Here is a 14,067-nt window from a genome sequence, read left to right on the forward strand (position 1 = left end):
TGTCGGACTTTTAAACTAGAGGGAGATTGGCTTGAATTGTCGTGAGAGACAACCAGCTTAGACAACGAGCGCAGTTTTTACCGGAGAACTAGAGAGAAAGTGGAGCCGTGGGAGCTAGCCTACTGAGTAGCACCGCTGTGAGGAGGGACCCCGCCCACGGAAATTGCATCGCCGCACGGACATCTACCTACTGCACCTCGCCATTCTGCTGCATCATCTACCAGCCTGTGGATTCTTTGGAACTGTGGGAGCATCGGAGTGACGGAGCCGCATGAGTAAGGGGAGACTTTTCTGAACATTGAACTGTACTACCAGGGAGTTAAAGGATTACCCTTTCATATGTGCACCACCGTATGGGCCCCAACGTTTACAAATCCAAGCGCTTGGTAATAATTTGAACATTTTAAAGTTGAACTGTGATGGTACAGATGTGTGTACTTGGGACTTTATTATACTAGAGTGGTACCTTTTGTTATTGATACCTGTACAGGTTACATTTATTTTCATTCATTTCTCACACACGGCTTAATATTTTTTCTATTCAATCCTAAGAGAAACCAAACAGGAAAGTGTTATTTTGAAGAGTCAATTTATTAAGGGTTCATTGTAAGGTTTAAAATTTGAACTTAAAACTTTAGTGGTTTGGGTTGATAAAAAAAATGTGGTGTTTCAAAGGAAACCCTTGAGTTTGAGAGTACCAGGAGAGTATAAATAAATGTTTTGTCCTTTTTTTCATACTATATATTGTTGTTGTTCATATTTGACTTTCTTATAAATACTTACCATTATTCTGGGGAACTTCAGTACACTTCTTAAGGTGAGCTTAGTAGTTCCACAGTGGAGGCACCGCGCTATTATTGTACTTACACACGTTGTTTATTTGTTTTCTATGCCTACTTATCCTGCCTGAAGTCACTGTACCGAATATTAGTAAACAGGGAATACTTAGCCAGCTCGCCATCAACAGCTAAGAACCCAGGATCCTGTTAACACACTTTTAATATAGTAGCCCGTGTGATAGTAAGGTACACCTTAGGTCTTGTTTGATCAGGTCTACAGGTGTCAACAAAGGGTTACATGTAATTAGCCAGAGTATCTGAAATCACCTGTACTTAGCCATTATTATTTCACAGTAACATTCCTGAATTATCTGTCATAAAAATAAAATGTTAGATAAACGTTTGGACAATTTTTATACATCACAGGCAAAGCAGACCTCAAAGAATATTACAACTTCCAAATGAAGAATTATCAGTTATGCTCAAGTTACTATGATACTTGTGTACTATTTATGTGGGATTCGTTAGTGAATTAGCACATGCACATGAGGAAGGCAATATCATAGTTACTTAGCAGTTCCATGCCGATTCAAATGCCAAAGGTGTTACTTGAGGTGGCCTTTACAGCAATGTAGAAACTGTGAGCCTGTGTAATTAAAACACCCTCCAAGCCCTGCACACCCCACTCCCAACACAGCTGCCATACAGAGAGATAAACACACACCATGCCTTCAACTCTTCATTAGAAACTAAGCCTCTGACAGATTTTCTATGTTGGTCTGACATACTTTCAAGATAAACTGAAAGACATCCTCCATCAGCAGTGTATGCCTGATTCCGTCATCTGACTTCATCTTTCATTATCTATCCCTCTCCATCTCCACTACCCACTCATCTCATTTCATTTGGATCCCTGTCATTAAAACTACACTCAAAGCTGTTCATATCTACACTGAGGAAGCCCTCGTGGAAAATCCTGATAGAGATTTGCTGGATGAGGAGGTTACGGGGCACTTTTAAAATTTTAATCATATTGAAAATGCTCACTTTCCACATAACCAGTAGTTTCAGAATTGAACAAAATAAGTATTCTATGTATCCTGGTGTCACTGCACTCAGACAGAGGCTCTCTTACTGAGCAGGCAGAGGCGTGTTTGTTTTAGCGTGCCAGGCGCAGCGATAACTTCTGATCTGTGGATGAATCAGTATTCCGAGGACACAAGAGAGACAGGGCCTGATAATAGCCAACAACAGAGAGAGACGTTTCTTCCCTGGCAAAGCTGAACAAAGGTACTCTTTAATCACAGATGTAACGTGAGTCTGTTTACAAGGTGGCGACTTCCCCGAGAGGTTCCGCAACAAGTCCAGAAAAGAAACACAGAGGCAGTCAGACAGGGACAGGAAGACAGAGACAGAGGTTGGGGTGGTACTATGGCGGTAAAGTGAGAAAGACACAGTGTGTAGTTTAGGTTAATGAGGCAGTGCCTCAAGACAAGGGAGGCAACAGAAGGCAAGACGGCGTCAAGCTGTGATCTTATGCGCTTTCCAGAGCATATCCCATTACACTGCCATTATCCTGGGTCAAGATGCCTTGATTCCCTACCCTGCACCCTTCCTTCACACAGGCTTCACCCCTGCCTACAGGGTCATAATTGATTGGCTAGGCAAGAACACATTTCAGCACAGTAGTTAACCTGCTTGCCTCTTGGTTGTCTCCATAAAGGGATTGACAAGAGAAAGATATATATGAATGGAGTGAAAGTGACCTTAAGACAAGAGGTGAGTAAACACTTCCAGAATTCATATAACCCTGTTTCGGTCAAATGCCGTCTCACAAAGCCTCCAATCTTCTTACTCTCCATTTTCCTCCCCCCAAATTTAACTTCAATTCTTTGTCCTGTCATTTTTTAATTTTCACCTTTCACTTTTCTCCCTATCTTGTCTCTTGAGCTTGTCTCATTTTCTTCTGTGTTTCTCTTTTTGCCTCCTTGACACTGAGCCTCCCATTACTATATTTACCATTCTATTAGACACAGTCTGCTCTTTAGCTCTTGCTCTCTTGGCTCTAGTATAATGGATTCTTTGGAAAGTTATAGAGGGCAGTCATGGCTGATTTTCTAGCATTCACTATGCCTCTATCTGCTAACAGCTCAGTCCCAAATCCCCTATTAATCAAACACTAATTCATCAATCACTAAATCAGGGTTTAGTGGAGTTTCATAATACACTTAAAAGCTGGAGCTGGAGAACTAAAAGACTCAGCTATCCATAAACACTGACATTCATCTTCACAAATGTAGAAGACTACAAGTTTCTATTATATTCTGTACTTGGTGGGACTGGGCCGACACTGCTGTCTGATTACAGCTGCCTAAAGACACAACATGAGTCTATCTATCTACATTTAGTCTGCTGGCTGCCCCACTGTTCACTGGTGACGTGGCAGACACTTAGCAGTGAAACCATTGTATTTGGGATGGCCTGAAACAGGGAAATTACTCAGCCCATTACGGCAATGAGCGGCACACTGCTTCCCAGCACTTAGTATGGCAATGAGACAGCACAGTGGCAGACATCACACACGAACATGGACACCTGTAGAGACCCACAACGGTGTGCCTGCATGCACAAAAAGGGTATCTCTGCTACTGACAGCCGGCTACCACTGTCAGCCCTTTTCTCTCTTTTGAGAGAAGAGATGATGAACCTATTATGAGGACCTGTCACAGAGAGATGGACACACACACACACACACATACACACACACAGTCCTATTTAATTTTACATCCATCTGGGCACGGAAGAGTTTTTTTTCTGTGACCCATTAGAATTCAGCATCCCCTCTTTCCTTTTGCTTCCTGCTTTTGATTTAAACCAGAGGGGATGTGATGTGACTGTGATGAATGCGGAGACTTATCACACTGCTCAGTCTGAGTGCGTGTATGTGTGTGTAATAGTTAATATTTCTGTAATTAACAAAGCTCTTTTTGACTGGGTGGAGGTTGTCTCAGTATGATACAGATAGACAAACACACACACCATCAGTTCTGAGTCTAAATCAAGGTCTCTGCTCCGTACGTCCATGTGTTCAAAGCATACACTGCTCGGCCTTTTGCGAATAAGAATTTTTAATAGCAGGTTCGGAGGCAGCAGACACTGTGTGTGTGAGTGTGTGTGTGCATGCGCTGCTGTGTTTGAGATGACTGGGGCTTTGATAATGTATTCATGCCTCACAATGACAAATGGCACCCACCAGGAGGCAGTTTAACACTTAAATGAGGAGCAGGAGAAAACACTGAACCACAACACACAGCAGTAAGTGGGTGCACAGGGGCAGGCCAGAGAGGCACTGCATGTACCAGGACAAAGACATTAAAAACCAGGATGAATACCCAACTGCAATCCACCCACACACAAACACACAGATCCGCTAATACAGAATACAAAACTAATGTGAAGGAAGGAGAACGGGGTAAGATGCAGGAACAGCTGGCGTCCCGGCGGGGAATCAGAGAGCAGAAGAGAATTTGCTGGCGTGCAAAACCAGCAGCCACTGCTGAGGGTTTATATAAACAGCCCATCAAGCTCTCTGCTCAGGTTGGAACAATATCTCCCTCAAACAATATCACGTCGCTCTGCCTGCCTGCCAGGTGCTGCTGCCCAGGCAAAACTGGGTTGTGGCTTTTCAGTCATTAGCTCAGAAACAGAAACCCATGGTGGGAGGAGGGAGACAATGTGCGCAAATACAGATGCAGAGATGAATGTGAGCCCCAGTGCATGTAAATGAACAGACAGATTTACTCTCATGTATGTGCACGCGCGGTAACAGTCACACATTCATGCAAGTTACAACTTGCAATGGCTCTGCCTCTCCTGCAAGTGCAGTTGATTGCTAGGACGACAAAGTGTAACATCAAGACTACAGACTCACTGCTGCAAATTCACCAGCTGAGATGACCCCTGGCCTTGACATCAACATTATCATTACTTCACTACCTTGTACAACCCCCAGATCCTGTGTTCTTTGCTTCACTTCTCTTTCCTTTTGTTTATCCTATTTTTGTCTACCATCCTAACCTCCCTTCCTTGATCCTGACTTCCTTCCTTCCCTACAGTATGTTCGCTTCATCATTCACCATCTGTTGCTGCCTGAAGGGCTGCTCCAACTGACCTGCCCTCATGGTGTTAACCAGGAGCTACAGTCAATCTGCTGCTAACCATGCAAAACATTTACCTAGAGAAGGCTTCAAATTTTGAAGATAGCACATAAGGTCAAATCAGCTTAAACTGGCCATGGGACAGCACATGACAAAGAACAAAAACCCCTTGAGATACACACAACTAGACTTATAGTAACTGGCAGCATATATTCTTTTAGAGAAATATTCAGTAGGTAAATTGATTCCCTCGTTGATAGATAGTAGATTTGTAGTACCACGTGTTCTAAAATATAACAGGAAAATTGTAGATACATATAACGTGGTTAAAGATGTCTCTCTAACCTCCCTCGCTATCTTTCAATAAATTTGTCTCCTATTCCAGTTTTCACAATTGTGTTTTTTGTATAGGTACATCCTCCTTTCACCTCCTCCTTTTCTATTTGACACTAGTCTATTTCTCCTCTCACTCTCACCCTCCTGCTCTCCAGTGCAGGGTACATATATACTCATCTGGGGTCTCCACATAAAGATAAAGATGAAGATGTAAGGGTTAATCGATATCATGTTCATAGTCCACATAGGTGGGCTGTCATAGCAAATTTGTCCAGTCAATGACAAAGACATGTAGCAAAAGAGGCGAGCAGGTGTCAAGCAGATATCAGTATTCTGCTCACATTATAATCACGCTGCACTCACTCAAGCATTGATACAGTAGGTTGGTAAAGGTCTGGGTGCAGGACTTTTAACAAGGTTCTCCTTGTAGGTAGAATTGTAGCCTAGGAGGAGAGTGGACAGATGCATCTCATCTATCTCACATTTTTGGTATTGAGTGAAATGTCAAGACATTTCTTAAATGGATTGTTATGAAATTAGGTACAGGCATTCATGTCCCCCTCTCAGGATGAAATCTAATAACTTCGGTGAATCTCTGACTTTTCATCTAGGTGTTTAACTCAAAGCACCGCTGTGCCCACCTAAGTACAGCCTCACAGAGCTCCTCTTGGTCTTGTTTTGATTCTAGTGCCATTGTGATACCTAGAATTGAAGTACTGATACTAAAACAATACTTTTTTTTGAGAAATGTAAATATATATTCTAACCATTTTTCATTTAGCAAACAATAGACTTAAAAGGAATGACAATTAGATGAGAAGATTAATACCACTTTCATGTCTGTACTGTATGAAGCTACATTCAGCAATTGGTCAGCTCAGATTAGCACAAACGAGACGTAGAGGTAAATAGCTAGCCTGGCTCTTTCCAAAGGTAACCAAATCTGGCTATGTATCTTAATGGGACAGTAAGTGATTCTGCAGATGCAGTGTTTCCCATTAATTAAAGAGACCATGGCGGCCCACCACAGTCTAATTTGCTCTGCCATAGTTTCAAAATGAACCGAAAATATCTTTACACATTTCATAATAACATTTCAGACCTCACACGGCTATGGCTGTTTCTCGGCCATCTCCCCTTCTTCACAGAGCTTGGAGTCTAGCGTATAGAACTCTCTCTCCCACTGCCCCATCACTCCTGCGCACGAACGCCACCTGGAACAATGTTGTGTGGCAAGTTCCACATCACTTTCTTTGTCTTCCATTTGTAGGAAAAGCAGATTTTGTTTTTCATAACATACACAAAACAGAGAGCTAGCAGTGACAAAATTTTTGCTGAATTTAACAAAAAGTATATTGGATTACAATCACTTACTGTCCCCTTGAGTTACCTCAAAGCCAACAATGTATCGTTTCTACACATACTTTTTTGTTCAAACAAATGAGATTTAATGTATTAATTAGTGAGCATTGGGGGAGTTGGCTGGCAGATTCTGTTACCTACAGAGTCATTCTAGCTGTTTCCCAGCTTCCAGACTTTGTGCTAAGCTAACCGGTTACTGGTGGTAGCTTCATACATCGAATAGACATGAAAGAGATATCAATCTCAATCTCAATCAAGCCAATAAGTGTATTTAATAAAATGTGAAACTTATCTATCTTGAAAACTTCAAAAACAAAAATAACAAGCTGGGCAGGTGCTTCTTACCCTGCCTCCTCTTCTAGCACCAACACTAATCTTACACCCTGCCCTGTCCACTCATAATCCTCACCATTTCTCTTCTTCTCCTCCTATTGCTTACCCACATCCCCAGCTCTATATCTTTTTCCTGTTTTCTCCTCTTATGTCCCTTCCTTTCTCTTCTTCCCTTGACCCTTCAACCTCCTCCACCTTCTCCTCTTGCTCCATCATTACTCCTCTTTCAACGCTCATCTTTCTAAGGCAGCCGAATTCCCCAGCACAACAGTGCTATTCTGCTGCCTACTAATAGAATCTCTCAGTTCCTCTAATGGATCTGTCAGAATCTCCCTGAGCACAGGAGACCACATAGATTGATAGGGAGAGGGAAAGAGACAGAGAGAGACGAGGACAAAGAGACAGAGAGACACAGGAAGAGAGAAGCAATGAGAAAAATGAGAGATGTGCCGGAGCTCTTGACACTTTCGTCCATGCCTTGGAAGGTCTCAGTGCAGCAGCTCCACTGACACTGTCAGCCAGTGACCATATGGCCTGAAAGAAGCAGTGCCACTTAAGGCACCACGTCACCACGGGATAATGACAGTTACACTGTGTCCAGGTGAAACTAACAGACTGGGTGAGTCCTTTCAAAGAGTGTACGGTACTTATAGGCAGAGGCAGGCTTTGTTTCAACTTTTTCATGTTTGCTGCAATGATTCAGCACAGACAGGTGAAATTCTTTGTATAATGCATATAAGGAAAAATATATGCTGGGAAGCCTTGCTGGCTCGCTGCCACTGCATAAAGTAGAATCTTTAGCGTAATAATGCCCTTTAAACACATTTAACACCTTAAATAGCTTATAAAAATGCGTTGTGAGTGGTAGTCAAATTTTGTAGTATATATTTTAAGTATTAAGTATTTTTCGTTGACATTTTGTATGCTTTGGTGGTTTTAAAGTTTTAAAGTAAACAATGTGACCAGGACATGGACATTGTTTTTCTGTTGAAGCCTCTCTAGACTTTGCTCTTTGTCACTTTATCCACCATGGTTATCACTGTAACAACTCCAAACTTTGGTCACTTTTTGTGTATTTACCAGTAGAAAATAGACATTTATTTATCTTATATATTATATATACATATTTTATATTTATAATATGTCACATACTGTTTTTTGTCTAATTATCTTCTATCATTTTCATACAGTGGGGTATCTGACACTCACCGTTATCTGTGGCGACGAAGACAGCAGTGTATTTATTGTCATGGACATAAGGAGACTCACGGTCCAGTGAGGCCGTAGTGTTGACAGTTCCTCTGACTGGGTTCACACTCAGCCAGCCTGCTGGGTCTCGCAGAACAGCATACCTGGGAAAGTAAATAAAATAGGTAAGACGTTGTAACCATTTAAGCACAAGAACATCAACTATACACTAGCTTGCAGAAAAGTTGTCTTTCCAGTTTATTTTGGTTCTATATTTTAAGGCATCTTAGACAGACAGCTCCATAGACTCAACAACAGACAACACAGGCAGTTGTATACTCCATATTGATATACAATATGTAACTCAACTGAATTCCTGACTCCAGCTTAAGAAAACATTCCAATATGGAAAAATAATACAGAAGGATTTCAGGTTTTTTATGACATCAGGCTTCTGAATTCTGGTTGCATCACTTCATAAATGCTACTGCTCATGAAAAATATACACACAGTATTTCAATAAATCATCAACAATCAAGAACAGATTGTGTGTATGTTTGTGTTTGTGTGTATGTTTGTGTTTGTGTGTGATGGGTGAGAAATGGCACTTAAAGCCACCCTCCAGTGTATTTTGACATTTCTATGATATTTCATAATTTTACTTACAGTCATTTCCTTACAATGTTGATTACCCACATAGTTAGCCAAATATTTATTTGACAAATGGCTTAATTTTGTGCTCAAAGTTACAAAAGTTGCTTAGTTGTTAAAATGGGGTTGTGACGTATGACTATTGTAATTCCATAAGTCATACATCATTCTCCAAGCTTGCGCAGGCGCACTGTCATGCCTCGTTAAAAAACTGTCATGCGGTCACGCTCTCACGCGTCAAGCATCAAACCGATAAACATTATTGTGAGCTAGCTAACCAATTTATCATAATTTACTTAGAACTTACAGTAGGTATGTCTCTTTGTGTCTGATTGTTGGTTTGTCTTTCTAGTTTAGTTAGCTAAGTTAACTTAGTTGTAGTTAGCTAGGTGTAGTTAGCTAGCATAGTTATTGCAGAAAGTTAGCTAACAGAGGGTCTTCATTTTATTTTTTAGTTTCCTCCTCTTTGTTTAGTGTGCTGTTCATTTTCACTATGGCATTTGTGCGTGCGGTGTTGGAGGACAGAGGACAGATGACAGAAAACGCGTCGCACTTTCACCTGCCACCATCGTATATACAGTCTGCAACATGCATTTTACTGACGGCCGTTTCACCGATGCATCGGCGGAGACACCCACCACACCCCCGCGGGAAAGTAAGCGCATCATAAAACGTAGTGGGAGTTAGCATGTTCATTCATTCATTTCATTTATTATACAGGAAAAGTTTAAGAGCAACAATTTAGTTACAGTAAACGGGCCTGACTCAGTTTAAAAACTGGTTTACAGCAGGTTCCTGTTCTGCAGCAACATAGAACAATAAACACAATTTCAACACATTTATACAAGACATTATATGTGCAGTGCGTGACAGGACCTTCGACTGTATGATTGATAACAGTTGATACGCGCACATTAGTTTCTATCATGGGTAAGTAATAGCTACTCCTGCCAGACAGTAAAGTGTACTAAACTTTACAGTGTAGTGACAGCATATCGTTAGTGAACACTCCAGCCGGTCAGTTTTTGGTTGTCATGGTAATGTATTACGTCCGACTATTAACATTCTCTGTTTGAGAAAGAATGTCAAAAACGGCAGTTAATACTGTCTGGAGGGGGGCTTTAAATTTCTAGGACTACGGTGTCTTAAAAATATTGTCTTGTTAATTTTTACACTGCTCAAGAGATGAAATAAGGAGTTAGGATAATTTTTGATGCACTTTTTTTGGTGGAGAATTAAACAGTATCATGGAGTAACATGAAGATCGTGACAGTATGGCTATCAATGCCACTTAAGATCATGATGTCATGGCCAAAAACCCAACATTCCAATTAAGAGTTTGTTGAAAATTTGCTCAGTGAATGTTGTGTAGTCTGTTATAGTGACGAGAAAATGGTGTAAGAGTTATTTCCTCCTGCACAGTCTCTACCCCTGTATGCATGCATGTGTAGGTATTTGACTGCAGCAGCAGCAGCTCCTGCAGTGCTGAGGGTTTAAGAAGATGTATGACTTCTTCAAAAATCTTGTGGGCGAACGGCCAAGCCTAAAAAATGAGCCGAAGAGCGGATCACAACCCTGCTAATGTGGCCACTCAGCCAGCCACTGATGGCTGGTAGATGGTGATTGGAAGGGGCTTGCATCTGTGTTAATGTCACAAGTGATTGATTTAGGAGCTCTGGTGCACTACGTTTCTGTATAAAAACACAAGTGTGCACACACGCATGTATACTGCGAACATGTACGCTTATACAGGCTTATATAAGCACTTTTTCTGTGAGCCATACAGTACATGGACAAAAGGCACACGCAGGCAGCTGAAAAGTTTCTCAAACACACACACAGACACACAAGACTACAGACTTTCTTTACCACAAGGCCGCTCTTTGCCAAAGTGCTCAGCAGTAGACAAATTGTCTTTGAAATGGAGCTCTCCAGCTAACAGAGCGCGACAAAGCCTTGGGAAATGGCTTTGCAATCAACCTCCGCTCACACCTTTCCCCTCTCGCTCTCACTCGCACACACTTTCCCTGCCAGTGATCACTACTGTTAACCAGCACATGTGTTTTACTGTAACAAAAGAGGCACTGCTGCGAGGTTAAATGCACTATTAATAATGACTCATACAATACATCATTGTGCATGCTCTCTTCTGCCTGCCTCATACACATGTATGCAAACACACACACACACACACACACACACAGAGCACCCACTTGATTCATAAGGCCAGCTCCTCCAATAAAACGAAGCCAGGCTCACAGGTTATTAACCTCCATGTGTCTCACTCCTCCCGTCACTGACTGCACTATCAGACACACACACTGTAATCTCTGTGTTTCGTCAGTACCACATTGTCCACCCATGCACATGAATACAACAAAGCTTTTAGGGTATTTGATGTCAAATATGTTGGACCTACCAAATATGTACTGTATACATTATCTACACTGTACTTGTCAGTGAACATGACCAATGTTATGTGACTATTTCTGTTACGTCACAAGAAATTGCAGTACAGAAATGCCAATGTTATGTTTGAGGTCATTTAGAAGAATTGTCTCCTCTCTTTATTTTTTTTACCTGTATAACACACTACTCAGCATGTATCCTGTTCAAAAGTCTTCAACTACAATATTTTGGGGAAAAATGCTAATTTACAGCTGGTTTAGCTAAGCCTAGCCCAAAGACTAGAAACAGGGGAGGGAAAGGTTATATCTCGTTTGTTTAATCTGTACAGAAATCAAAGTGTCCCAATGATATTGTGTTACAGGGTTATATACTGGACTATTTCTTTGTGGAGCTGCTTGGCAAAGTCATGGTGAAGCTAAGACTGCTTCCTGCCTTTGTGCTAAGCTAAGCTAACCAGCTGCTGGCTTTAGCTTCATATTCAGAGTCAGTAGAATCCAATCTTCTCATCCATTTTTTAAACTCTAAAATGGCCATTGTAATATTGGCCTCAAAATCCAGTTAGTGTTACAGTTTACCCAGACATTAACAGCAACTACAATCTCAAAAATGAGCTATGTAATACTTGCTTTTTTGATATTTTATGCCCTGCTACATCTTTCAGAGTGAAGCAAAAATCCCTCTGTGTTAGCGAGGGATTGAAGTCTGGAAATCAGCAGAGCAGTCAACCAGTCTGTATTCATCTCCAAAAGCTTCCCTTAAATTTTCATTTTCATTCTACATAAACTCACAGATTCACTCTAAAGCTCAAACCCTGGGAACCTCTTTCAGACATGTAGGATATTGCGTAGCTGCCAGCCATAAACAATGGAGCTAAGCAGACTGTTGAGTAAATTATCAGGGTATTATGTTTCTTCCTACAAGTTCTGAAGAAGTGTAATACTTCTGTCTGCTTTAGTGCAGACTCAAAGGTAACCACTAAATGAGTCAGATCCACTTTTCCTCCTCTCTGTGCAAACATGGGGACAGTCCATTAGAGCCCTTTAAAGGGCAAATTAGAAAGACATTAAAAAGCCATTAGGAATACTCATATCTGGTTATACGTGGTTATCTAAAAAAACAGAGAAGACCCACAACAAATCAGTCAACAAATGAGACAGTGCACAAACACAATGATCACACGTGTCCTCCTCTTTTAGCAGCAAATACACCCATCCTCTATAAACTATAACAGTCAAAAGCAAGCAAAAGGTGAAACGCACAACTCAAAGCAAAAGTATCCTATATGTTCTGCTTGCACTGTGAAATAATTCTCAAGACAGCAAGGCGATTTGTCCATGTTTTTGCTTGAGTGGCAGAAAGTGCCCTGTTGTGAGGCACACTGCGACCCCAATGTATGAGAGAGCAGGCCGTCACTGTTGCTCTTTCCACTGGACTGCAGAGCTAGACCCTTAGGGGCTACTCTGAGCTACTATAGCTGGCATCAGAGCCCTATCAGGGGTTGTGTGTGCATGTGTGTGTGTGTATGTTTTGGTAAGGGATTGCCCTTAGCTGTATGAGGACACAGAGGAGCCAGGTTGGAGCAGGCAGGAGTCTGGTGCATCTGTCTGACTGTCAAGGTGTCTCATTAGAGGTGACCCAGGGCCAGAGATGTAATACAACCTACCAACCTAGGCTTTTAAAATTATTTTATATAATACTGAGAAGGCATCCTTTCAGTATTTATTGAAACAAAGCGGTAGATTAAATTGTGAGTCAAAATTGAAATGTTCCGCTTTTAGGTTGAAAAATAATTTAAGAAAACAGCAGGCTCCTGCAAAATTTTGAAAAAGTCATTAAATTAATGTAATTCTGCAGGGGGCTGCTATTTCACCAACATTCAGAAAGAAAACAGTGAAAAAACTCACCTGAAAAACAATGTAATATGAACACTATAAAACCTTGGCACAAAATGATGCTTAATAAAACTAAAATGGGAGTCTTAACCAATGCATATTGAGGATGTAAATAATTTATTTTGACAGCAAATTCCGAAGTTCTTATCTGAGAGCAGAGCTTCGCTGTCACTCTTGTAGATGTGTTGAGACAGATGAGCTCTCTCTAACTCTGATCTGAGCCTTGTTCCTCAGTTTTCTCAGACAACTCAAAGGGATCAGGGAGCAGGAGGGAGAACGAGGCTTGCCGCCCACTTATAATCCAGTTACATCAGGAGCAAAATGCTGGCACACATTTTGTGCATCTGTGCTTGTTTTTATGTCAATGGCAGGTGTCTGTGGGACACACAGAATAAGAGAGAGACAATTTGTGTTAAGAGCTAATTTAGAGAGAAGATAAAAGCTGAGCAGTGAGAGAGCTAAAGGAGAGCTCTTTGCATAAATGCTGATTATTGCTCTTGTTTGTTTTCTCTTAAGTAAGATGTGTGGCTGGCAGCTCTTCTAAGTAATAGTAATATAGTGTGGTTCTTTGTGCAGTTTCCTCTTTTAAATGCACACAAGATTGCTGGATTAACACTATAAATAAATAATGAAAGTGGATCTCTAATGGGGTTTAGAAAATGTACTTTTGAGTTGGACAATGTACTTTTCTAATACAAAGGTTGACCACTAAAATGCTTTTGTTTGTTTCATTTGATTTCTGTCATACAGTGTGGTGTGTCTATGTGGAGACATTCAGTCTAATGATCTTAAATGGTTTGTCTATTTATCTTTATTGACTTGTACTTTTCCAGGGTCATTAAGTACAATATGAAATGGATTGAAATGTTACAGCAAATGTAAACTTAAAACAAAGTGGGAGTTTCAATCAAGTACTTTTATTCTTAACATAACATATAGAACACATAAACTGAATGAAAG

General features: G+C 41.0%; 1 protein-coding gene across 3 annotated transcripts in view; it reads right to left on the minus strand.

Annotated features, from left to right (window-relative positions):
• cdh13 (cadherin 13, H-cadherin (heart)) overlaps positions 1 to 14,067 on the minus strand; it is a 338,083-nt gene that overhangs the window by 50,682 nt on the left and 273,334 nt on the right. For all 3 annotated transcript variants that reach the window (XM_038706579.1, XM_038706577.1, XM_038706580.1), the window contains one exon: positions 8,177 to 8,319. In XM_038706579.1, the coding sequence (XP_038562507.1) occupies positions 8,177 to 8,319 (143 nt within the window). The remainder of the gene's footprint in view (positions 1 to 8,176; positions 8,320 to 14,067) is intronic.

The sequence above is a fragment of the Micropterus salmoides genome, unplaced genomic scaffold (genome assembly GCF_014851395.1).
Source record: "Micropterus salmoides isolate LMB-PRFRI ecotype aquatic unplaced genomic scaffold, ASM1485139v1 Ms_hic_scaffold_8, whole genome shotgun sequence".
Lineage (NCBI taxonomy): Eukaryota > Metazoa > Chordata > Actinopteri > Centrarchiformes > Centrarchidae > Micropterus > Micropterus salmoides.